Genomic DNA, 27157 nt, shown 5'->3' on the forward strand with positions numbered 1-27157 from the left:
AACCCAATCTTGTTCTTGCTGTTGGATGTTTCAGCCCAGCCATGGCTCGTCCATATCCACATACTGCTCACACATGGTTCAGTAGGAGTTGAGACCTTGCCTAGTCCGTCCCACCTCTACCATGGTCTTCCAGGACACTAGATGGTGTTGGGGTCTGGCCCGGCTCAGTGCGTCCAGTTCCAGTCCACACTTGTGCCAAGGGAGACTAGAAGTGTTTCCCGATCAGAACGCAGCCCCTCTTCCAGGCCATGCGCGCCTTGGTGGGAACCTCAACCCAGCTAGGGTTGTCCCCTTAGCTCCCCAACCGGGCCTGTTCCCATCCATAGATCACGCACATGCCAGTGATTGCTCTGACTCAGCTTGGCACAGCCCCTCACCTGTCCCGGCCTCTGCCTTAGACACCGTTGCTTAGCGTCCCTGGCCCACGCAGACCAGTAGGTGCAAGAGCCTATCTTGGCATGACCTGTGCTCCCTACTGGTTTCTAGTTTCGCTTGTAGGCTAAAATTTGCTCAGTCCTGCCCAGTACATTCCATTCCATTACCAATTGACACATTACCCAGCTGTTGGAGCTACTTTGCCCAGCTTGTCCGACCCCCAGGTCTGGACCACATGTTCACCAGTGGGAGGTCTGAGTTGCCAGGGGAGTTTCTCAAGTTCCTCCACTTGATCCACTCCCAGACCCAGTTCTCATATATGCCATTGGGTTTAGGCCAGGTTCCGGCGAAGTCTGACCTTCCATTTGGCTTTGTATGAGTTGGTTAACGTTGCAGCCCAGCTCACCCCAGCTCACCCCACACCCTAATTAGGATGCACATTCGAGTGCTACTGCCTTGACTAGTCCAGACTGTTGTGGGTTCCTTTACCTGTGATTGATGGCAGGCTCTTGGGTCACACCTAGCTTAGTCCATCACCACCCCAACTCTTAAGGTAACCAGTGGGGTTAGAATTTCTAGAGTTTAGCCCCCACAGAATCCCCCACAGAATCAACTCCCGGTTATGGTTCTCGAACTCTAGTTAATGTCATGGTCCTGCTTAATGTGACCCCTCTGCTGTTCCATCATCATATCAGGTAATATGATATCCTGCTTGTACAAGCCCCAAGCCTTAGCTTTTACATGAACTGGTGTTCGGTACTCAGCCTTGTGAAGTAATTACAAGTTCTTCAGAGGAAGAGTTACTGTCATTTAGAATCTTTAGGATTGATTCACATCCCAAAAGCACTGTGGGTTCAACCTGGAGCTACCTAATAGCAATTCAAAGAACCAAACCTCCTGAGCTCTCTGGTAGGGCGGCTGGCAGGCGGAGCCTGGCACCAAATGGTGTGCTGGCCGCTCCGGGGACAGCTCACCACGTGCAAGTGGTGGCTGGCGTGTGGGATCCGAGCAAGATGCCCCGCCCTGAGACCCACCAGCAGCCGGGAGGCTGCTGGAAATTTAAACCCCCAGGCCCAAGGTCGCGCCCCGGACCACCCAGCCCCGTGGACTCCTCCTTCGGTGTACTTACCCCGAAGGGAGCAGCCCCCAGAGCCCAGGCAGGCCCAGAGACAGCTCAATACCTGCACGTGGTGGCTGGAGTCAAGATCCGAGCAAGACGCTCCATCCTGAGGCCCACTGGTCATGGTATATTTTCCTGAACAAAAAATGAGTAGACCAAGCCTTTTTTTTTTTTGCAAGTGAAATTAGCATTGATGTCTAATTTTGGTCAGTCTGATATATAGTGAGTGACCTAGTATTCCCTTAGAAGGTTAGTGGTTTAAGGTAAACCATAAGGAACAGCACCTGAGGGAATCTGGAAGTTAAATAAAGGGACGATTTTAGCTGAGGATTTGTTCTTAACAGTGAACTTTGCTGTGGCAGTAATGAGAATCCTCTTTTCTTGACTTCAGGAAATAGAATGAGAATTAGGTAAGCCCTGAGGCCTTTTGCAGTAAAGTTCAGCAGGTCACGAATGATGAGCATTGTGGGAAAGCAAGGAAGTAGTGCAGCTGTGGGCTTTCCCCACCTGGCTGGGTGATGTGACACCTGTGGTTTGATAACAGAACCCCACATTTATCCCTGGTCGAAAGTTACACATTGCAGCTTCCCAAAGTGCTTGAGATAGTGTTTGGGTTGTGGGGTGAAGTATCTTGGGGGAGATTTGAACTCCGCTCTTGACATGCTCATGAGCTCTAATCAGTACGAAGATTTGTCATGTATTGCGTAGTTATTGAGATGGGCATTTTTTCATTAATTACGTTGCATTATGTGACACAGTTTCATAGGCTCTGGGATTCCCCCAACCCCTCCCCGTGCCCTCCCCCCTGGTGGCTTCCTCCACCTTGTTGCAGTAGTACAGTACAAATTCAGTCAAGATTCTTTCTTTGCAAACAAATACCAAGCATAGAGTCCAGTATCTTATTGTCCAGATAAATTCAACATTTTCTTTGGGGGGACTAGACAGGCATATTTTTTGAGACACTCTTTCCGTGGTCATTCAGGGAAGTAGAAATGGAGACATTAGTCTCATAATTCATATGATTTCTGAAATTGCTTTGTGGAGCACCTTATGCTGAGAAATGGCCCACGGGAAAAGAAAACACATTTTGTTTTAACAGTTATTTTGGGAGGATGTTGTGTTGTGCAGTGGTCACCCGCATACTGCTGGTGTTTTGCAGCGCGTAAGTGACCAGAAGAAAACCGTGGCTTTGACTGTTGAAGATGACATAGAACCTGTCTTTCCCCAGGCCAGGCAACAAGCTCTCACAATGCTGCTTAGCCGAAAGAAATGCCCCTCGCCCCCTGCCCCCCGTCTGGGGGCAGTAGCCTTCTATGATCTGTGTGTCATATCATCTCTTGATGTAATTGATTTTATTGCTATATTCATGGATACTCTTCTTAAAGGATCTTGCAGGCAGCAATAGGGTTAGGACTTGCTTTTCTACCTTCCTGCCCCCAAATACTCATATAGCTAAAATTGAGCTTATGCAGCCACACACATACACGTGCGACAGTGTGAGTGCTGTTGTGGCTGTGGCTTTTAGAAGAGACTGGTGCATGGAACTGTCACATATATTTTGACAGTAGTGTGCTGAACTTTCTGCCATCGTCTCTACGTGCAGTGTCATGATATTGTGATTGTGGCTGAAGGACTATACTATTCTAATATGGAGGAAAGCAGTTGTGGGGGAGAGGGAATGGGACGGTAGGAGAGCCTGTGAAACTGTGTCTTGCAAAAGAAAAGAGTGGTCCATGAGCCCGGGTCTTGCATGGGAATGAATGTAGACCATTGCTTGACTCTGCGTTCCAGGATGCTGGTGTCAGGCCCTCTCTTGCGGGAGCCACCTGAGGCAAGCGCTCCTAGACATCACATATTCAGATACCGCTTTCAGAAAGTTTGCCCGGTGTCCTGGGATAAACTGAATCATGTTCCACCACCTGTGGCCAGTGGACTCAGAGCTGCTGGTGAACTAGAGGCAGTTGTATGGCCTGCCTTTGCCCAGGGATCAGGGTCAAGTCTGTGATCGCTGCATGACTGAGCACAGCTCTGCTTGGGGAAGAGAAGCCATGGAGAGGAACTGCGCGCGAGCTCTGCTAATGATGACCTTTCTTGAAAGACCATTGAGTGTCTCACCTGCCAGTGTGACCTGCTAAATGCTTATTTTTACTCCTGTTAGCTGTTTCTTATTATTTGTCTACCAATATTCCTTTAATAAAACCACTTCCAAACACTTAAAAAATCAGGTAACAATTATATATAGAAATGAAATCATCATTCCATTAGAGAAAACTAAGGGTTCTTAATGAGAAAGGTTTCTCGTGCCAGTCCCTGGGCCACTTTGGAACACTTTCTGCTCCACGTGTGTCTCCCATGCACTTCAGAGCAGCCTTTAGCTTATCATAGGCTAGCCACAGCTGTGCCTCCTTTCAACTGGTGGCTCAACAATTTGAAAACTTTATGGTTTGGTGTTTGGAAAAGCAAGATTGCAGGTGACTGGGACTAAGAGCTGTCTGGCTTGTCTTGTGGAGGTGCAAGCTCTGAACTGTCATCTCCGACTTTGCCTGTTTCTTCTGCCTGTGCTGGTGATGTTTGAGAGGCTTCTGAGTTGGTCTACTATTTCTGATAGAGTCTGCCACTGTGATTGCAGTTTTTGCTCCAGACCTGGAAGGTCTAATGTGAAGCTGCTTTGCAGACACCTTCCTGGAGGATCTTGCCTTCACATTGCCTGTTGGCTTCAGCCCAGTTTGTATACAGATATGGCTTGGTATTAGGGTCTTTTTTTTTTTTTTTCCTTGCCTTTCATTTTTTTCTACTGTGATCAGTAGGGGGCATTCAAAACGCCAGTATTTCATCATCTGTCCTGGCTGATGTGAGTTGTGAAGAATAAATGCAGCTGTGGCATGGCATGGTAGCCTAGTGGCTAAAGTTTTCACCTTGTAGGTACTGGGATCCCATATGGACACTGGTTAAAATCTTGGTGACCCCACTTCTCATCTAGCTCCCTGCTGTGGCCTGGGAAAGCAGTGGAGGACGGCCCAAGACCTTGGGACCTTGCACCCATATGAGACACAGATGAGGCTCCTGGCTTCGGATCAGCTCAACTCTGGCCATTGTGGCTGCTTGGGGAATAAATCATTGGACAGATCTTCCTCTGTCTCTCCTCTATATATCTGACATTCCAATAAAAATAAATAAATTTTTTTTAAAAAGGATAAATGCAGCTAAAATTGTGTGTTGATGTATATAGCTAGACAATGGAAGCACACCTAGGTTACCATGTACATTAATCATAGCTTGGTGGTTTTGGATGCTTTGGAGAGAGCCTGTTTGAGCCCCCAGTTGGGAGCAGAAAGCTGTTAAAAGGATGGAAAGTAGATATCAAGAGTGAAAACCTCCTGGTTCATCCTCAGTGTAGGGGGTGTTTTCAGAATTCTCCCTAAATGGTGTAAGATTCTGGAGCATGTGGCCAGTAGACTTTTTGAATTTTCTGTGTAATTCCTTCCTGGCATTAGCATGTGTAATACAGCATGGGAAAGGAGCCAGTCATGTCTTCACTCCTCACATGGCGATTCTTAAGGAAAAAATTTAGTGGTTGAAAGAATTTATTGCTACATATGCAGTAGAGCATGGAACATGTGCAAGGATTATTTGTGAAAGGTGCTTGGAAAGAACATTGGAAGGACTGACTGTTTACTAGCCGGTTAATAGCAGAAAAAGAATTTTACTTTTTAGTAATTCGCAACATCTGCATATTAAATTAATCCATTTGAATGAATGACACAGGTACTTGGAACATCAATTACTGCCTTCCCAGGAGTAATCTGATTGGAGGCGGAATAGCTTGGTTTTCAATGGTATTCTGATACAGGATTCAGGCACCCCCAAGTGATGGCTTAACCTGTGGTGCAGCACAGCGCTGGTCCTTTTGGTTATAATGGTAAATGGAGTCAACTGTTTGTGACTCATGCCAGTATCGAGCCTGCTTTTTTTTTTTTTTAAACCCGTGCAGTCCCTTTTAGAACATTCCTGTATCATCATCTGGTTATTCATTAATATTTTTGTAATACAGTGTGGAAAAAAATCATTCGAATCACAGGTTTATCAAGCGGCTTAATATGTCTTTGTGAGACATGTATTTAATGTGTATCTGATATTTTCAAAATGCTATCAGAAGTTACATTTCTATTGTGAAGGATGTAGATATGTGCTTCTTTGAAATGTCGTAAGATCAGTAAGAGTCTCTGGAAGTGATTGCCTGAGTGTGCATCCCGCCTCTTCGTGTTAGTGCATTTGATCTCTTCGTGACATCCAGGCTCTAGCCCTTTGTGAAACCATGCTTGCTGTCGAGTTGGTCTTTAAACATCCTGTTAAAAAGGATTCACATAACTTAATCATCTCATTCTTAGCTTTAGAGAAATCATGATGCTCAAGTACGTTTTTGTTTCCTTTTTCATTTATTTACTATTTTTAAAAAAATATTCATTTTGTTTATTTGAAAGGCAGAGTTGCAGAATAAAGGAGCTGGGAGATTCCTAGGAGGCTTCCAAGTAGGTGCAGGGTCCCAAGCACTTGAACCCTCTTCTGCTTTTCCAGGTGCATTGACAGGGCGTTAGAGCAGAAGTGGAGTAGCTGGGACATAAATGGTGCTCATATGGGACGCTGGAATCGCAGGTGGAAGCTTTGTCTGCTGTACCACATCCCTGTTCCCTTTATTTAATAAAGTTCTACACTGTTGACCAGAGTGATTATACAATTGGAACGATACCTTGTGGAAAAAGAGTTGAGAATTGTATAGCTTAGTATGTTGCTATTAATTTGGAATATAGGGCAGTATTAAGAAAGAAATCTGATGCTACAAACAAGCGTGGAAATTTGAATTCCATTATAGAGGAAATTGGATAGTAATGCTGGAGATGCTGTTTGTTGTTTTGGGCGTGTTTCCTGTTTGTTCCTCCTGTGTAATTGCAGATGACAACATACGCACATGGACCTTGGCTGTGAGTGGGTGGGGAATCATAAAGTATCCGTGCTATCATGCATTGCATTCCCCCTTTTGGTTTTGGAAGGATCTAGTTCATTCTGATCTGCCAGTGAGATGTGCAGTTTCTTACATAAAATCTCTCTGAATGGCTGGCATAGAAAGAAATAAATAATGGGGTCCAGGCATACGTTTGCGGCAGACAGGAGCAGGGTGAATTCTTTGACGTAGAGCAGGATCTCTTTGGCCTGACAGCTGTAATGAGCTTCTGTCTGACTCCTAGTGTAGGGGATCCTGGCGATGTGGTAAGGTACAAAGCAGACAAAGAACACGAACACGATGCTGAAGATGTTGCGACTGGATTTCTTTTTGACCGAGATGGAATTCCTTCTGGATTTCAGGTGGGACTTAAAGATTTTCCTTGTGATAGCAGTGTAGAAAATGATTAGCAAAAGGAACACAACCCAGAAGATGCCCACGAAGATGTAGTTGGAAGCTTTGTGCCACTGGCGTCCCAGCTGGCTTTTCAGCTCCATGCATTTTATCTGTGTCATCCCCTCCCTGACTCTCTGGTTGGTGAGGATGATGTTGGGGACAGCGAGGAAGAGCGTGAGCGCCCAGATCACGAGCGACAGGAGTTTGCTGTAGTTCACGGACTGGATGAAGGATGTAGAAAGCGGCTTCACGATCTTAAAGTAGCGGTCAAAGCTGATGAGCCCGAAGAACACGATGCTGACGTACATGTTCACGTAGAAGATGACCGCGGAGACTCTGCAGACGAACACAGCCAGCTGCAAGGGCCCGAGACGCGAGTCGGCCAGGACCTTGAAGGGGATAGTCAGGCCCATCAGAAAGTCAGCAACAACGATGTTCTTGAGATAAACGATGAAGCTCTTGGAGCTGGGCACGGAGAAGAATATCCATCCCGATACTCCGTTGAGGAGGATGCCTGCCACGAAGACCACGCAGTACAGCCCAGGGATGATCTGCTGGGTTATAAGAGTGTTCTTGGAGCAGGGCTCTGCTGGAGGCTCTGCGGTGCTTGAGTTGGTCATTCTGTGGCTGGTGAAGGCAGAGGCTGGAAAGAGAGGCAGACTTGTCACTCAGCACACTTGACAACCTGTGACTCCGTTTCCAAGCAGGAGGGTGGGAAATACAGTCAAACTGTTCAAGGGCTTGAAAATACCGTGTGGCCCTGTTGAAAACTCAGACACTCCTTGTGCTTTTTTGCTCTCTCTTCTTTTGGTTCATGAGAAGGACAGGCTAGCACAGGCAGTGACAGTGGAGACAAATTAGAGAAGAGGGGCAGACTGAAAATTTGGCTGTCCTACAGAGACCACCTTTTCCCTAAGGTGCTGACTGTTCCCCCTGAGACGCTATAGTTCTTGAGGAGCTCATAAAACCTGATAACCATGGAAGCCAAATTACGCTTTTATTCAGAACTACTAGTTTGATGTTTTATTTTTTTTCCTTCCTATATTGGAGATATGTTTCCGATACATCCAGGATACATTTTTCTGGATTCATAGAATCCAGTTTTGAAGAGAGGCTGTTTCTGACCTTGACTTTAGAAGCCTTCCATGTACACATTGTAACAAATGCCCTTTGCTGTGACAGTGTCTGACCTGCATACACGTCCCAATGTTGGTGGGCAGTTCCACTGCAGAGTGGTGGACAGCTTTTCTAAACCGGCTCTCCCTTTCTGTCTCCTTGGAAACTGGAAGTGACATGGTTCACAGTAGGTTTGATCATGTGCTGTGCTAAATGTTGTCTAGGATTTTCCATCATTAGGGAATTCAATGTTTTGTCAGAAGTATGGATTGAAGGTAAGGGGAAGACTAGAATTTATCAGAATGTCATTTGATGCTTCAAAGCAAATGTTCCCTCCCTCTCTCATATCGGAGCAGTATCAGTTTCCTGCGGAAGCCCTTTGGTCATCCGTGCCGGTCGTCAGATAAGGGCTGTACGCTGTCGTGGAACCACTCCAGGTCCCCCCTGACGCCTCGGTCAGATGCTTCCAGCATTCCCGGCAGTGTGTTGCTGCCTGCTCAGAATCCTTCTACCTCTTTTTGAGTGCCATGATTTCTCTCCCCTGGACCACCGCTCGGACCTTAGTTTAGGTCTGCTTTAGCTGCTCTGTCGGCCGGCTCACTTTTCACTCTAAATGCCTCAGCCGAGGCGTGAGCCACTTCCTCCAGGAAATGCCCCTCTCCATGCACTGGCTGGCAAGGGTTGAGCATGGATTCTGTGCAGGTTTTCTTTTTTCCTTGTTCCCTCCCATCCCCCCACTGCAATAGCGCTCTCAGAGGAGAGATACCATGTCATTTCTTGATACTGTAATTCTAGCAAACTCTTTAATGCATTGTCTGCTTAAACTGTTTTATGAGATAAACTGGAAATTGAAGACATCAATTCTTTGGATACTTGGCATCTGGAATAGTAGGAATTAAAGATTGTGGGGGGATGATGGGTTTTTTTTGGGGAAAATATCTTGTTTCAGTGTTTCTTGTCACCCAGAGAGTGACGAGCTGTGTCAATAAAATTAGGGAAATGTGGGGAATGGCAATTTGCAAGTGTGGACTATGGAGCCCAGCCATACTCCACATCAAAAAACATAGCCATGCCCATTTGGGTGTGACTTCCCGCACGAGAATTATCTTACAGCATAATCAGTAATGTTTAGTGTCACCTGATTTTGCAAGTCTGGACTTCCTGTGGGAGAGAAAATGGCCACAAGGGTCTAACTCCACACAGGCTTTTCTCAGCACTCATTTCCCCTTTTATCCCATTGCCTCTGCGTGTGTGGCCCTGGGCAGAAAGGGTTTGCTTCTTCCAAAGGCCTTCCCCTGCTGCCTTGTTTGTGCGTGGCCATTCCCATGTCTTAGATGGTAAGTAAGGGATAGCATTTGTTTCATTTTAAACCCTTGCTGTGACAAGCAGCCTGTGTTTCGTACATAACTTGACTTGTCTCTGAGGCGTAGATGCATTTTTGTTGAAAGGCCAGTTGCTCACGGTTTGAGAGAACGCATACTATGCGAGGCTCCCAGGCTTCTTTTGGTGTCCCAGTGTCAGGGACACGGCCCCCTCGGTCACTGTGGGACAGGACTCGTGGCAGGTGCTTGGCGTTTGTGGGAATGATTGGGCTAAAATATGAAATTGAAAAATATTAAATTGCTCACATATTCAGTGCTGGCTTGGGTGTCTTCCCCCACCTGCTTGCTATCTTGATAGTTTTGAGGCAGTAACAGGCATGAGTCTCTGTTTTCAGAGAAAGGGTTTGGCACTTGCTAGTAGAGAAAATAATCAGGGTGACCCAGCTACCTACGCCTCCTGTCTTGCTTGATACAGGTTCACAGCAGGGCAGAGTTCTTCACCTTAAAGAAACACTCTGTATGAGGAAGAAACCAAAGCTGTCTTTCAAAACAGCATTAGTAGGAATTTGAAAGTTCTTATATAATTTGAGTTCAGCTGTCTCCAAGTACAGAGTCTTTTCTGCAGGAGGCATTAGAATAATGATAGAACAAGATAAACCATTTCAAGGCCTCTATGGCAAGTGAGAGCCACTAGATACTGGGACCAAAAGGCAGCAGTGGTTTGTACTGGATGAGAAACTGGACATGATAATAATAGTAGTGATGAAGAGATATTTTGGTGTCCTGATTAAAGGATGTATTGGGAATTCAGTGAGTTTAGAAATGGAAAAAAATAGTGCATCCTGATGCTGATTTCATAGAATAATGAAAAGTGAGTGACAACCAAATGCATCCAGAGAAAACAAAGAATTTCTTTGATGTGACCCAGCAGCCCTCGCATCCTTGCCCTAGATTCTCGGTAGGTTCATTGACTGTTTCTACTTATTTCCCCACTGCCTATTAAAGTTGAAAGACAGATGCAGGAGGGCTTCTGGAGGATGCTCAACTGGAAAACGGAGCAAGTGGAAGTCCCGAGCCAGTGTGTGCATGTTGGTGGAACTCTGTCTGCTACGGTAGTTATGTCTGATGTTACCACTGAGGTTTTTTGTTCCCTAGGGTATCATTAGTGCTTCTTAAATTGTTGAGATTGTACTTTTGAGCAATTTGTATATGTGGCTAAACATTTAAAGGAATGCTCAATGGCATACATATATGTGTGTATATATATGTACATTTGTCAGATTGAACTCTTCTTTGATTCACAAGATCAGGTAAGATAAAATAAATGCTGTAACCTAGATCTACGCTCACTCTGGTGTCTTTGCTGACACACGACAGAATGCTGTTTGTGAGGGGTTAAAGCCAGGATTTAAGGAGGAAGGATCAGAGGCACCATCTAGATTGTGTTCCTTGATTTTCCCTTTTCTTGTGTGTGTGTTTAAATGATTAGAAACAGTCAGTGCGAAAGATTGAATCTGAGAGATGGTGGGTGCATGTTGTGCAATGCAAAGTTTGAGATTGTTAGTAGCCTTCCAAGTTTTCAAGGCTGCAAAATACGTGGAAAATTGCTTTTAGACAAAATTTATGATCTAGGGCTATATCAAGCAATGCTTACTTATTCCAGAAGTGCATTAATCTTAGTAGAAATAATGATTAGGCAATGCTAAGTTTATTATTCATCTCTGTAGTTCTGCTCAGTGCCCAATTTTTCTCTATACATGGGGTATCTTATACCATCTTACTTTTGTGCATTATTCCATTCTTAAGAAAAAAAATCATCCTTTCACAGAATTTTAATGGAATTAGCACATTGGTTTTTTTCCCCAATTACCTGTTAAGTTTTTTATGTGTCAAATGAGGTTTCCTTTCACTGAAGTAATTTAGCCCAGGCAATTCTTGTCATCTTGAAATGGCCAGCGTGGTGTGTGTCTTCACGGAGCATCCTGTATTGCAACAAAATGAAGAATTAGTTGACCGAGCACTAGTTTGGCTTTGTCAGAGAATTTTGTCCCATTTTCCCTGGTTGTATTTAGCAGGCACGGTCGTGATGTGTCTCCTCACGTGCCTGTATTATTGCTTTACCAAACAGCCCTGGTTGTCATCGTTGATGAAGATGGATTTGGTTGAGAACTCTTTTGAGAACCCTGGATACCTCTTGTTTGACAGTCTTTTAAACCTCCATTAAAAAAAAAAAAGGTTGTTCTAATCAGGTAAATTGATGAATAGAACTATTTGTCATTTTTGACACAAAAACAAAATCATAGGTCTATGATTTTACTTTCACTCTGTTCACATGTTGGGCCAGATGATTATTTGTGGGGGAGGGTGGTGTTGGGCCTTCTTCCCGAATGTTTTTATGTTTAACAGCATTTTGGGTTTCTCCCTCCCAGTGGTACCAACCTCCCTGATTGTGAATGCCGCAGGTGTTTCCAGACGTGAGGCCATGTCCTGTGGGGGACACGATTGCTCTCAGTCCAAGGAGATGAGGTGTGGACTTGGCATGAGTACCCCTGAGAGCAGCATGCATGTTTTCTGATAGGAAGAGGGTGAGTGTGGCTGAAGGGTGTCTAGATTATGCTGTCACCTTCATGAATTCCCTAGACCACTGCTCCTTAAAGAGATCTTGCTTAAATGAGATTTGAGATTGTACAGGTGTGGAGCTTGGCATATTAATGTGGTTGTTCTATGGATTACCCTTTGAGTAGCAGGCTGTTTTTCAGACAGGGAACTTCGCATAAATGGTGAGGAGGATGCTTTCTTTACTGTACCGGGGACTCCAGGCATGACAGAATTAACCTTCCAGGTAGCCCTGAAATCTAGGATCTTGTCCTTGGTTTAATTATGACAGATTTGATCAGAATCATAGAATCGTCCCCACATTATATTCTTTCTATAAAATAAGTGTTTTCTAGAATCCTACCTGGAAACAAGTAATAGCAGTCTTACCTGGAACATTCCTAAAAGGTCATGAGATTCTCTTGAGAGACAAAACTAAGGGGTCACGTTCTGCATGGAGTGGTACCACGATGACCCGGGGCCAACCTGTGCGTGTGCTGCTGGCTCATACTGTGAGGATGCAGCTTCTGAGCATCACTTACTATTCGGGAGGGAGATCGGAGTGAGGGCTGGGCTAGGGTGGTTGAAGTCGCTTTAGCTGGTATTTGTTCACTATAGTGTGAGCCCGATACCCCTCATATTGGTGATCAGTGTGTTACCAATATTATTTTCTACACTTTCTTATGCACATGAGATATTTTGCAGTAGGAATGAAAAGGTGCAAGGAAAATAGCCTGTCTTCAGCTTGTGCTTTGGTCAGTTGCTGCCTCTGGTGAGCGTGCATTTTCTTCTCGTCCTCTTGTTTCTCCTAAAGGAACAGGTTTGGTATTTTCTCCTTTCTCCATCTCATCCCGATATCCCAGTCTTCATTCCAAGACTCCCTAGGTCATGTTCCATGACATAAATATTTATTTTATAGGTGGGCTTCTACTGATCTCGGATAGCATATTGTGTGTACTCACTGTGTATGTGCAATTATATTTTCTTTCTGCTACTTCATAGTTTCCTTGGCCTAATGTGTAATGTGAAGGAATTCATGGCAAATGTGTATTTTGAAGATATGAATCTGAAAGAATTGTACCAAAATGCTTACTTCAATTCTGTTTTCCCACAAAGCTTTTGGTGGATACTGTCTGATCATGTACGTGGATGGAGTTGAAAGGAGTTGAAGTCGGCTGTCTACTTTGCCTGGTGGCTGTATGCTGTGACACATTGCTATTGAACAGTCTCTGTTGCTTCACATTTTAAAATGCTTTTCTTCCTTTAGTAGCACTGTTTATTTCTCAGTTTTCTAGCAGGCTACTAGCCTTCTTCACTCCTTGCTGGGCTGGATATTTTTAGAACTTCTCGCCTCTCTGCCCCAACCTGGTGACTCTTCTGGGTAGACCCTTTAGCTCTGAGTCATCAGCTTATCCAGGTCATTGGTACTATAAGCAAAGCAGGTGGGTTTCGTAGCTGTTGCTGTTCATTGTTGGTCACCAACCACATTCCCCTTGTGGTTAACAGGAAAGCTTTTTCTACTGGGCTTCCTGCCACAATCTCACAGCAGCTGTCTACCCCTTTTTCTGCTCTCCCCATCTCTGGTGTGTGGCCTTTGCTGTCTCTAGGCTCAGATCACTGGGGAGAGACCTGATTTCCAAGTCTGTTGTCCTTTTCTTGGCTTGTCCTGTTTTCTGCTCTCCTTGCAGCATTTAGTATTGCTGATCTTCCCTGGTTAAAATCCGCTCCTGAAGGTACGGGATGGCCCCCAGCTCCTCTGTGGGCAGGAGCCTTTTTCATTGGCTCACTGAGTCCGTGGGAATATGTTGGCCAGGCACTGTGCAAACTTAGTAGCCAACAGAAACTCTCAGGGAGATTTCAGCCTGGGGGAGTCGGAATGAAGTTTTACTTCTGCGGTGACAAGGCCAGCTCTGAAGGCTGCAGCACCAGGACAGAGTGAGCGCCTACCAGCGTCAGGAATGGGGCTATCAGGGCAGCTTTGCTGGATTGTCTGATGATGAAGCTTGCCAAATGAGGCATCGCAAAGAAAGGAAGGGTTTTTTTTTTTTTTTTTTTTTTTTTTTTTTTTTTGCACGGGGTAGCTATCAGAACAGACATCAAATCACAAGGGGCCATATTTCAGGGAGGAAGTGGATTGCTTAACCCACAGATAATGGGGCTAAGTTTTGCCAGTGCTGTCACCACTGCTATTTCACAGAGCAGGTGACTGGTGTTTAAAATGATTAAGTCACTCATCAAAGGTGCATAGGTAAGCTAACAATGTAGTCTGATGGGATTTAGTTTTAGATCTGTTTAGCTCCATGGCTGCTGGGAGAATGGAGTGAGAATGTTTGACTTTTGGAATACGATGCCAGATGTGTGCACAGAGCCATCTGCTTGTCTTTACCACTCACTTAGCCCCCATTTGTACAAGGCAGGGAAGGTGTGTGCTATATTCTACTCTGCGTCTTAAGGTTCTAAATTTCAGGCAAGGTGTGGAAGCCTTCGGTTTCTCCAGCTATCCACTTGGTTCTCCAGTGCAGAGAGGAACCTGTTTTTCATCTGCCAGTTTCTAAAACTTGTTCAAGACCAGTCTTTTTCTCACTTTGATTTTGCTTCAGCCTTTAGTGATATGCAAGGAAAGGAATAGTATTGCCCTCTTCATAATTGACCTGTGAAAGGGAGAGCCTGCTGGGGGTAGGGGACAGGAACCAGATCTGCTGTGTAGTTTCAGTGGCACATGGGTTTTCTAGGGTCTCCGGTATAAGCAGTGTTTGGCCAGCTGCTGCTTTCATCCAGTTGTCAATCAGTGTTTAGGCACATCACTTGATCAGGTTTTAGATTCTCCTGACTCCGCCCATGATGGCACACTGACTTGACTTCGGTTAGAAATTGGGACCATGTATTCATATAGCTTACAATTGGATGGATGCTGCTGCCAAATGCTTTATGCTAGTTAATGCCAACTGTATGAGTATCTACATATTCTGGGGTGGAATTGCAGGCACCTAAGATCCTCCGTTTCCATAGCATGAACTCAGCTCTAGTTGGCTTTCCTATTCACAAAAAGCTAAAACTCATAAAAATAAACCTGAGGCCTGGCGCAGTAGCCTAGTTGCTAGAGTCCTCACCTTGCATGGGCTGGGATCCCATATGGGCACCAGTTTGTGTTGTGGTGGCCCTGCTTTCTATCCAGCTTTCTGTGGACCCTCTGCACCCACACGGAAAACCTGGGGAGGCTCTGAGCTCCTGGCTTCGGATCTACTTAGCTCTAGCCACTGTGGCCAATTGGGGAATGAAGCAGTGGACAAAAGATCTTCTCTGTCTCTCCTCTTCTCTGTATATCTGACTTTCCAATACAAGTAAATAAATCTGGATATCTGGGCATGGGCATTTGGTGCAGTGGTCAGGTTGCCACTTGGTGCATTGCATATTGCGGTGATGTTATGAGAACCTGCTCCTCCGCTTCCAGTTCAGCCTCCTGCTAATTTGCACCCAGGGAGGCAGCAAGGGATGGCTCAAGTACTCGGGTCTCTGTTACCTGTGTGAGAGGTCAGGGTTGAGCTCCTCACCCTGGCTGGTATGGTCCAACCTTTAAATATTCAGGTTAATCAGTAACAATGAAAGACATTTGTCTCTCTGCCTTTCAAATACAGTCTAGCCCCTGGGCTAGCCCTAGACTGTGTGTGAGTGGAGTGTTGGAATAGATAATCAGTTGGTAATATGGAAACCTAACTTTTACTCTAAATCCCAACCACTTTCCTGAAAATACGTCTAGTAGATTTTGCAGCAGTGGGAAAGCCTAACACATTTGGCACATCCACAAACTCGGATGTGTCTTTAGTATCTTACAAGAAGGCCACGGGCAGGGCGTCCTGCAGGCACTTGGAAGTTCTGACTTGGAGGCCGTGAAGAATGTCCACCCCTCACCAGCTTCCATGCCCCAGAAGGCACCTGAAGTCTGGGTCCTGGTTCTTTGTGGATTTGCTGTTTTGTATGTTGTTCAGTGGTGTTTGTGGCCTCCATCCACTAGGTGCCAGTAGCAGCCCATGATTCATGACATGCTGAGGCATTTCTAAAGATTCTCTGGTTAAAAACTACCAGAGTAGCTCCTTAAAGGAGCCTGGCGTAATGCACTTGACATAATTCTGGCCTAAGAAAAGGATCAGGGGCTGGCATTCGGCACTTTGGTTAAAGACACCCCTGGATACTCTTGCTTCCTGTGTAAGAGTGTCTTGTTTCAGAGCCTGCTTTTCCACTCCTAGTGCAAAGTTGTGTTAATGCAAGCAGTGGAGGCAGCAGATGATGGCTCAAGTCCTTGGGTCCATGCCACCCTAGTAGGAGACTCAGCATGACTTCTGGGCTTCCAGCTTGGGGCTGGCTCAGCCTTGGCTGTTGTGGTCATTTGAGGAATGAGCCAGCAAGGGGAAGACCCCTGCCTTTTGAATAATATGAAAAGAAAGAAATGCAAATTCGAAACAGATTAGAGCATCCTTATTGGTGCCAAACCTTAACTACATGTTGAGTAACTCACTAGCAATAAGTAATTTATATACTGAGGTCAAGGAATGTGGAATGGGTTTGATTGACCACTCTGTTGGAATGATTGGATAGGTAGTGGGACATAGTGATGAACAGAGAACGTTTCAGATGCAGTGGGCCTTGGCTAGAAGCAGGGCTTCATTGTTAAGAAGCTGTCACTGCGGGACAGACACTAAAAGCCTCTATCAGTTTCATTGTCTCTAAAATGAGGGGCTTGTGTGGCTTCCTCATAGGCTTCCTGTTCCTGTAAGTGTCACATACCTGGTTTTTGACAGCGTGTGACTCACTGAGAACAGTGGGGTGCAGGGAGTGGCCCTACTAGTACGAAGGTAAACCAGTGGTTCTGGGACTGCCCATCATCTCCCGGTAGTTCCCCACGACAGACTCTTGCCTGGAAATGAAGGCCTGGTGGTAGGATGCTGAGCCCCTTTGTAGAATGCCACAAGCATCTTTGGGTACAGGGCTCAGGATGGCTAGTTGAGGGAGGGAAAAAGGAGAGAGAGGCGTGGGGCTTAAGGTCTCTCCATTCTGGGCACTGGAAGCAGCACCCATCAGTGGGAATCGGAGCAAGGTGCAGGGCACTTCCTGCTGCTGCTGAGAGTTGCACAGAGAGGGAGATCCTTTATACACTGGCTTGCATCTCTGGTAGCACCAGTCCCTGGGCTGGACCAGAAATCAGGCATTTTTTCCAGATCTCCCACACACTTAGCGAAACACTTAGGCCATCTTCCACTGCTTTTCCCAGATCATTAGTAGAGAGCTGGATGGGAGGTGGAGCACCTGAGACTGGGACACTCTGGCTGGCAGCAGCTTAACATGCTGTGCTGTAATGCTGGGGCTTGCCTCTTTCTGTGAAGCAACCCACACAGATGTCACTCTTGAGGAGAGAGGCACAAAACTCTGAATTCTGCCTTTGGCGTTCTGGAACTGATTCCTTCTCTGCCTGGCAGAGTTGCCTGGCTTCCCAAATGCTTCCGGCCTGTTCCTTGTAGCATTGTTTTGGAAAAGGGGAGTGTATTCTCTGGGACCACACAAGGAAGTGAACCTCTGACCTGCCTTTTTTTCTCCCTGTCTCGCTGAGCTAACGTTCACATTTCTCAAACAGGCAAGCTGCATTCAGCTCTCCCGGGTTTAGCCCGTTAGTGAATGCCTCTTTTCCTATCTGGCTGGATGCAGAACAGATTGCCATTGGTGAGAAAGCTGCAGCTTTAACTGCTTAAGTAAATATCACCCACCTGTATGTTTGTTCAAGACTCAGGCTTTTATGGTGAAGAGAGAAAATATAAACATTCAGGACTTGAAGTGGGAGGACGAATCAGTACATTTTGGTTTTAGTAAAATCTATTGCACCAATAACTTATACATTGGGCAATTCTTGAACGAATTTATACTCTGTTAAATGTGGAATGTCACAGTGGGGAACCTATGATCTTTGTAAAATTCATGGATTTTAGTGTGAGAAATGCACTTTTAGGCAGCTACAGAATTATGCCCAGCATGCATTTTAGATCAGAGACTTTTTTTGTGGTCAATACTAGCCCTTTTATGGTTATTTCATTTTCTGAGGGAGTCCAATGGGACTGATCAAGAAACATCATAGAGTCTTGCTGTGTCTCATGAGCACTATTAGGCATGATTTCATTTCTGCACCAAATTTAATATATGCAAAGAATTATATACAGATTTAATATATGGAAAAAATCTGGTAAGAGCAAGCATTTCTTTCTGCTCACGTGTGCTCACCTTAGACCCTGTGAGGTAAGCAGGGACACTGCTCCTGGCTTCCCCATTCCCGCCCACCCCTCTGCACCTGCCGTCCACTCCTTTCTGCTCTTTCTCCATGTTTTAATGCTTCTCTCCTTTGCATTTAGATAGTTGAAAAGAGAAGTTAAAGAGGTAGAGACAGAGGTCTTCCCTCTGCTGGTTCCACATGTCCACAAAGGCTGAGGAGGGCAGGCTAAAGCCAGGAGCTTCATCTGTGTCTCTCATATGGGCTCAGGGGCCTAAGCACTTGGTCCCGTCCTCTGCTGCTTCCTCAGGCACATTGACAGGGTGCTGGATCCAAAGTGAAGCAAATCCAGCTCCTCTCTTCTGTATTTGTGCCTGTTGAGAGAGGCTGCTTCCCTTCAAGCTATAGACCCATTAAACTTCTTAATCACATGAAACATCTGTAGTTCCAGAATTTGACAACCTGGTAGCTATAAACTTGCTCAATTTTTGTTTTGTTTTGTTTTTTGTTTTTTGTTTTTTTCTAATTCTTAAATAACAAAAGTGAGAGCCATGGGCCAAGGAGAAGTAGTGATATCGCAGTGTCAGGAGTTCATCTTGTTTCTGAGTGTCACTGCCCGTAAAAGAACAGAGCTCTTTGGAAAAATGACTGACTTTGAATCAGGTACAAGAACAATGTAAGGTTGAATTGAGCTATCTTGAGGGAGAGATCAAGGAACTACACAGAACAGGTCATGGGCTTGCATGGGGTGCATCAGTAAGAAAGGCCATGGGCCCTCATTTGAAGATACCTCTCAGTTTGGGCATCAACAAGGAATGAGAGTGTATGTGAAGTTGACAGCAGTGCTTAACATTCAGATTGATAAACAGAAGGAAAGAGGGAAAATGGGTTTTTGGTACAGTGTTTAAGAGAATGTGTGAGATGACTGCCTTCCTCGTTGAGGGCCTGAGTTGTAACTCAGGTTCTGTTTGCAGTTCTAGCTTTTTGTAATCACACACACTGAGACACACATGGCTTAATTCGTTGCTTCCCTGACATGCAATGCGGTGTATTGGTTGAGATCTGGCCTTTGACTTGCCCAAGGCTTGGCTGTTGCAAGCATTTAGAGTGCGAGCCAGTGAATGCAAGCTCTTTATCTCTGCCCCCCTGAATTTCAGATAAAAATGAATTGATCTATGTAAAGATAGTAACATCCTTATTTATGAAGGAGGGGAAGAGGATGAAAACAGTGACAGCTTTTCACAGAAAAATAATAGCTGAATGATAGATGGGATAATGATGGATTCACCACTGCTAAGAATTGTTGGGTGAACAGGTGTGGAAAGCAAGGACTTGTAGTATCATTTATCATTTAGTATCATTCAGAATGCAGCAGAGAAGTTGTGTCTGTTTAGCAGTTGGGCCTGGTGGTCAGTGGATGATCAAGCTTACCCAGATTGGGATAAGCTGACTTTTGTACCTCACGGTGAGGTGCAATTGGATGCACGCAGCATATCCAGCAATACCATGTCCAGAAAGAAATCATGGATGATTAATCAGACAAAATCAGAATTTGGGACATTCCATAAAATTACCAGCCCTGAGTCTCTTTTTAAAATTTTTGCGAGCAGATGATTAGCCTAGCAGTAAGAGCCCAGCATCTCATCTCGCAAGATAGGCCTGTGTTTGGCCTGGTCCCGAGCTCCTCACACTAGCTTCCTGCAATAGTGATGGGTAAAATATTTGAGTCCCTGAGAGAGCTGGATTGAATCCCCACCTCATGTGTTTTGCTCCAGATAAAGGCCTCTGTGGGCATCTGGGGAGGGCACCAGTCAAGGGGAGGTTTCTCTGTTTCTCTGAGACTCAAAAAGAAGAATCAGCATGATGACAAGCAAATGTGGTGGCACTGGACTTGGCATTTCCAGACTAAAAGAGCTCAGAAGGCAAACCATGCTGAACGAGCTGTTAATTGTTAATTGAAGGGAGACGCTAGAGGTGTTGTTGTGGGACAGCTGTGCAATTTTGAATTCATACTCTAGCGAATACTCACTGATGTATACTGAGGTATTTATTTAGGAGTGAACATTCGTGAGTGCCAGAATGGATCAGTGAAAGAGATTGCAGTGTGTGTGCGTACGCACGCGCGTGTGTGTGTGTGTATGTAGTTCATGGACTTTTTGCTGGTACCTGTAGGTATTGTTTTGGAGGACGGGATCATGTGTTGACCAGACACACACACACACACACACACACACACACACACACACACACACACACACACACACAGCCTCTCTCCCCCCCCCTCCCCCCCCCCCCCCCCAAGTATCCATTCCTGAAGATCTCTGCTGCTTCCTAAGCTCTTTGTGCCATCTTTGGCGGACTTGCATCCTTGGCCATGAGCTTTCCTTTCTACCTCCTCTCCTATTCCCCAGGCAGTTGTTGTTAGAAACTTCGTGAAACCATCACTTATAGAACCAAGTTTCCTTTCATCTGCAACATGGTCTTTTGGCACCTGCTGTCAGACAGCACATGATGTACTGCAAACTGGGGAATCAGGTGAAAAGCTGATTTTGTCCTTAAGTTCTGGCATCTCGCCAACCTTTTCTCCCATCCCACCTGAGCAGCTCTTACTTCTGTAGTGTGAGCAGTGTGGTGCTTTCTGTTTTGAGACACTGAGCTGCCTTCCTCCTGTGGGGAACGCTCACCCCAGCCCATTTAATATCACTTTCCTTTGAACTACAACAGTGTCTTGCCATCTTTTGTTCTCTTCACATCCTATAGCAGTGACCACTACCCCCGGGATCTTTACCTGATACCACATGTTACAATGCCACTGACTTTTAAAAATCGTTTTTCTTTTGGCTGGAGGATCTGTCACTTTGAAAAGACTTGATGCAATATAAAATAAAGCACATCAGAAAGAACCTGGCACCAACTTGCAAGCAAGGGTGCTCCCCCACTTCCTGTTTCCACTTCTGGTTCCTCTTTGGAACATCTGCCTTCCTCCATCCAAAGACAGTCCTTGCCTGAGTTTTTGGTTCTCCCTTTTTTAGTGGTTTTTGGAATAATTGAAAGATCTCTGTATTGTGTTTCTTTGAAAGGCAGAGAGTAGAGGAGAGAGAGCACAAGCGAGCAGCACTGCCACTGCACCTTCGCTCTCCTAGCTGCTACCTGTGATCCCCAAGTGTCCATAACAGCAGGAGCTCGGCCAGGCCAGATCAGGAGCCAGGAAATCCATCCAGGCCTCCCGTATGGGTGGCAGAGACCCATGTGCTGGGCGCATCACATGCTGCCTGCAAGGACTCTGGAACACAGAGCAGAACCAGGGCCTGAACTCAGGCTTGAGGTATAGGCCTCCCCAACTGTTGCCAAAGAGCTGCAATGAAATCCACCCTTGTTTGCTCTCTTTGGGAAGAATAACAAAACTAGCCTCTCTCTGTACCTCACGGGGGCTATTTTTAAAACTCCCTGCACAGGCTCAGTGCAGTGCCTCGGTGCCTAAAATCCTCATTTTGAATGCACCAGGATCCCATATGGGCACCAGTTTGTTTCTCAGCAGCTCTGCTTCCCATCCAGCTCCCTGCTTGTGGCATGGGAAAACAATAGAAAGTGGCCCAAAGCCTTGGGACCCAGCACCCACAATGGGAGACCTAGAAGAAGCTCCTGGCTCCTGGCTTTGGATCAGCTCAGCTCTGGCCATTGTAGTCGCTGGGGGATGAAGCAGTGAACGGCGGATTGTTCTCTCTCTCACTCCTCCTCTCTATAAATCTGCCTTTCCAATAAAAATAAACAAAGCTTTTTAAAAAATCCCTGTGTCCTTTAGAAAAGGAACTAGAAATATTAGGTGAAGGTGAACATAGTCACTGTGTTAGGGATTTTAACATCTAGCTACATGCCCTAGGAAATTTTTGCTGATATATGTGCTAGGAATGTCATCTAAGAATGCTAACAGAGATGCTGCTTATGAGAGCAGAAGTGTGGAATTAGTCCAAATGGTTACAGACAGAAGGGCTGAAAGAAACCAATGCTCATCTAATGATACTGTGTTTGGTTATTAAAATGAACAGGCCACAAATACCACCTTTTAAATCCTTGAGCAATCCTGATAAGACAGAGGTTATCTCATTTTGTAGTCGACAGAGCCATAGTCTGGAGATCTTGCATAAATGGTTCATGGTATTGCACCAATTATCTTGTCAAAATGAGGTCATTGCCGTCCTAAGGGCTTAACTAATTAAGAATATTGTGTCCCATTAAAATTACTTATTTGTCCTGCCATGCCTGTTTTGTCTGGTGGAAGAGCTTTGTGTTTCTACCTGGTCCAGAAAACAGCTCATAGGAGGAGTCACATCAATTTTTTATCTAGGATGTAGAACATCTTTATTTTGCCTTAGAAGAAAATAGAAAGGTAGCCGAGTGTTTTTTTTGCCAGTTTCCGGGAAGGAGCACCGGAGCTCCTGATTGGTGCCTGCTCTGCTAAGCCCCCTACCATCGTAGATCTAATCTCTATATTCTTATATTTTTCCCTATTTTATTTGGAAGACAGAGGGACACAGGCAGACACCTGTGTCACCTGCTAGTTCTTTTTCCAATGAATAGCTGGACCTGAGCCAAGTCCAGTCCAGGAGGCCAAAATTCAAAACTCAAAACTGGTTCTCCCACATGGATGGCAGGGAGCCAACTACTTGAACCATGATTTGCTTTCTCCCAGACTGCAAGAACAGAAAGCTGGAAGTGGTGTTGGGAATGCACCCGGCACTCCCATATGGGGTGGGGGTGTCCCAACTGGCATGTTAACTGCTATGTGAAACGCCTGCCTCTTACCCGTGTCGCAGACAAAGCCTAGCAGAAGTAATGTGAGCATAACTTGAACTCTCAACACTTTCCCGATGGACAAGCAAAGTCATTCCCATACTTTGGAATGGCTCTGTCCAGGCTGCAGCAGCTGAAGTGCCAGCGAATCTTAATATCACTTGAAGGTCACTGGCATGATTGATGTCTGGAAAAGCAGAGGCGTGTGTGTGTGTCTGTGTATGGAGGGTGGAGAGTCCAGAGGAAGTAGGGCAGCGGATACTTGGTGCTGTTGGCAAGTAGACCAGTATAGGCACCAGTTATTGACCTATTTAGGTATTTTTGATTCAGTGGAACAGAAATTCAAAATAATAAGTGAAAACTTAACTTGCTAGCTGTTATCTTGGATTTTTCTGTCTTTCAGTGCCTGGCAGAGCTCTAAGCAGGTACATCTTTTTTTACTGTGTTGCAGTAAATCATAGATTCATACGTTTGTGGAGTACAAGAGCCTTAGGAAAACAACAGACTGAGCTGTGCTGGTCCCTGAAGAGTTCTGGCACGGTCATCGGTGCGAATTTGCTTTCCTGCTGTCTCCACAGTGGAGCTGGAGTCCCATTCTAAACTATATGCAATAAACTCACTGGGGCAGAGGTCCTTGGAGCCCTGCTTCTTCCTGTGGTTATGTGTGAAGCACTGATGGGTTGACTGTCTTGCTGCACTTTCCCTTAGGAAAGCCTTGCCCTTCCCAGCATCTAACACAACAGGGCTTCTATGCCTCTGCAGCTTCTGGCCATGTTGTCTTGTTATGTCACTCTTCATCATTGACTAAAAAAACCTAAAAATCATTATTTATTTTCCAACTTGTTTCCTTTCTTCATCCAGGCCTCAGAAGCTGGGGGTGGATCTGGTGGTGATTACGGGGATTCGCCCCCAACTAGTCCCCACAGCACCCACTGGTATAAATGAAGACCGACTCTGTGGTCGGTTGTCTGGTCTAGGCCAGAGACCAGAGCTTTCCATGAGAACTGGAGTAGGGACTGATCAGGCAGCTGCATCCACCGGTATGTGTATTAGCTAGAACAGCTGATGGAACAAATCTGACCCTGCTTTTGCTTTGCTGTGGTGACACAAGAGTCAAGTCTGAGGTCACCCCAGGCAAGGTTTCTCAGAGCACTCCCCGAATAGACCACTGGAGTCTAGACCATGGCCACAGGGTGAGTCACAGGATGTGTAATCCAACCTTGAATTCCTGATGCTTGTGCAGTGGACAGTGTGTTTAGATGTACATAGGGGTCATGACGGCCAGCTCATCTAGGCTACCAGGGGCCATCCACTGCCTCATCAGATGGAAAGCAGTACAGGTTGGACAATCCTCCTGGCCAAGCTCTACAGCATGTGGCTGTGGATACACTAAGGTGCACTTTGTTCAACCAGTTGATTTTCTCGACTCCGGTGCAATGAAACTAACAACTTCTCAGAAATATCAAAACTACTCGGTTAATACCCTCAGAACACTCTTTGCCTGCCCAGCGCCTCTAAGGTGTCCTCAGATGACCATAACCCAACCCCAGATACTGATGTAGTTTGACAGCATGGAGCCGGCCGTCCGTTCTCCCTCTGCCTCCTCCCCTGCAGACATAGGAGGAAAAACCAAAAATGAAACATTTGTCCTACCCACCTTATTATGTACCTAACCCCCTCACCCTAATCAGAAGTATATACATGGGCATACATTCGTCTTAAGTATGAAAAGAATATTAGAAAGAAAATAAGACAGGAGGTGGGTTTGAAGTCGGGTGACTAATTTTTGCCCTTGTTAGCTGTGCCATCTTGTTCAGGCTCTCTCACTGTGGCCTCTGGCTTGTGAGCTGGTGAAACAGCTGATTGTCACTAACACCCAGGGAGAGGACCTGGCCTCAGTGAAGGTTTCAGGGACAGAGGGAGGTGCCTGTGGCGGCTCGCACTGCCATCACTCACTCCGTGTCTTGGACTGTCGTTACACACGCAAGCCCTGTGAAATGCTATTCGTGGTTTCCTCCCTTGCCCCGACTCCAAGGATTGCCTTCTGATACCATGTCCCTTTTGTACACTTGGTTCTTAGCCAAAATTCAGGTGGTCATAAAATTACTGAAGCCAGGCTATCTTTTACTTCCCCAGACAACAATTTCACATGTCCGGTGATAACAGATTTAAAGTTTATCAGTAGAGGTAAAAGCAGATGGCAAAAATAGTTAAGTCTGTCTCAACACTGAGGGAATGGAGGCACAGCGAGATGGCCACGGAGGACCTGGATCTGACTCTGCTCTTCCTGTGACACCTCCTCCTCAGGCTGTCTGGATTCTGTGTGTGTGTGTGTGGGGTGGGGATTTGTGCGGAAGCAGCCCTCAGGGTCTGGCAGCCTCTTGCCCTGGTGGCTGGGCTGAGCTGGAGGATGAGCTGCAAAGCTGTTTAAATCACTAGGGATTTGTATAGGAGCATCGCATCTAACTTTTCCCACAAAACACATCAGTCCCTTTGTTACAGTTCCTTTAAGAGCGGAGCTTTGGCAGAAGCTTGTAGAGTAGGTATAGAAAAGCTGTGTTTTTCTCCCCCTACTGGGACTAACCCTACTGGTCTGAAAGATGTTGATACATTACTCTCTGAACTTCTGCCTTCCATCAGCCGCAGTGCGCTAATTAACAATGCTTTCCGTAAGAAATAGTGTTTATTTCTTACAGGAGTAGATTTCAAGCGTGAATGCAGTTTGCAAATGAGGCATTAGCTGAGCTTTTACAGACTTAACTGTGCAGGCAATGGAATAAGCCTCCCAAGTTACGATTGTCTTTACAACCCACAAGTTAAAACTGGGAAGGGAAAAAAAAAAAAAACAACCCGTGAAAGCTTGATATGTGAAAGTCTACTCAACCTCAGTAGTTGAATCTGAAGGTGAGAATCAAGGAAACGAAAATTCAAACCTGATGTATTAATAAAAATTAAGCCGTAATTACTGTTTTTTTTTCCCTTTGAAAATCGATTCCAACTCACCGTTGACTGCACACCAGTAGCACCCGCACTGTGTTTCAAAGACTTTGAGCGCTGCCTTTCACGAAGCACTTCATGTTTGATTTCAGCTGTTTTGTAAGCTTCCAGGCTTTTGTACTCTTAAACCAAACCCATCGTTTTTTTGGGTTTTCTCTCCTGAGCATTTTAAGTTCTCTGTTAGACCGCCTTGTGCCGAGGGTTACATCATCAGCCAGCTGTGCTGGTCCCTGTTACCGTATCAGATAAGGATTTCTAACTCCCTGTCTGCATTCGCAAGATCATATCCTGTATTAGATTAGCCTCTTCTTTAAACAGAAATTTTGTAGTGCCTCATGGGTCCCATGAAAGAAAATCATGCCGCAGCAAATGAAGAAGATAATATTTTACAGGGACATTTTAGCCAGGCTTAGTTGATCCTTTTGATTTGGAAAACTCAGATCTCGCCTTTAGGGCTGTTATTCCATCGTTTAAAAAAAAAAAGAATTTAGGAAATCAGGAGCGTAAGAAGCACTTTTCAGCGAAGTCACAGCTATTTACTCTACATTGGAAGGCATTTTTCTACTCACCAGATTTTCCGTCGTGTCTGGTCTCTGTGGGCAAACCGGATCAGCAGCTGAGTGTAACATCTGATGTTGAGGGAAAGACACTTTGCTTTCTGCCTGAACTGCTCCTGTTGACCAGTGGGAAATGCTGCATTAGCTCTCAAACCAAAACATTCTGAAGTGCTCTCTGAAATGTTGACATCGTGCCAGATGCTTGAATGCCAAGTGCTACAGATGTCCAGTAGTCTTTGGAGCCTAGATAGAATGCACGCCTGCGTAGGTTGGATCTGATTCGAGTTTACTGAGGGTTACCAGTGATCAAGGGCTGGCCAAACAGCAAATAGTGCAAAGGCTGGCACGGGGAGGGCAGGGAGCCTGAGCCAGAGAGAGCCACATCCAGCTGGAGGCCAGATCGCTCCTAGGCCTGACTGTGACGCCGTGGTAATGATAGCTCCTGTGCTCTGATTTATTGGAAAACCATTGCATGCTGGCACACAACAGTCGTGCAAGGTGCAAGGCTGAAGGACAAGCAGCGTAACGATGAATCAGAAACAGGAAGAGTTAAGCATGAATAACACAAAGTGGAGAAAACAGTGGGGACCAAACTTGACTCCTGGCACACAGCCAGACACAAGAGTCCAGAACAACTCC

The 27157-nt window shown here is 45.6% G+C and overlaps 2 protein-coding genes across 4 annotated transcripts in view; one reads left to right on the plus strand and one right to left on the minus strand.

Moving 5' to 3' along the window:
- Positions 1 to 27157, plus strand: part of MED12L (mediator complex subunit 12L) — a 302774-nt gene that overhangs the window by 117685 nt on the left and 157932 nt on the right. The gene's annotated exons all lie outside the window — the stretch shown is intronic.
- P2RY14 (purinergic receptor P2Y14) lies at positions 6424 to 26629 on the minus strand. 3 transcript variants are annotated; one of them, XM_040974795.1, is made up of 3 exons: positions 26531 to 26629; positions 11199 to 11310; positions 6424 to 7533 (listed from the first exon to the last, which is right to left on the minus strand). In XM_040974795.1, exon 3 carries the CDS (start codon positions 7508 to 7510, stop codon positions 6491 to 6493), a length of 1020 nt encoding a protein of 339 aa, XP_040830729.1. In that variant the 5' UTR covers positions 7511 to 7533; positions 11199 to 11310; positions 26531 to 26629; the 3' UTR covers positions 6424 to 6490. The 3 variants fall into 3 exon arrangements, with proteins under 3 accessions (XP_040830729.1, XP_040830731.1, XP_040830730.1); XM_040974797.1 differs by having other exon boundaries at positions 6424 to 7718; XM_040974796.1 differs by lacking the exon at positions 26531 to 26629 and adding an exon at positions 25968 to 26250.

This window comes from Ochotona curzoniae, unplaced genomic scaffold (genome assembly GCF_017591425.1).
Source record: "Ochotona curzoniae isolate NIBS_2020 unplaced genomic scaffold, NIBS_Ocur_1.0 contig_2599, whole genome shotgun sequence".
NCBI lineage: Eukaryota > Metazoa > Chordata > Mammalia > Lagomorpha > Ochotonidae > Ochotona > Ochotona curzoniae.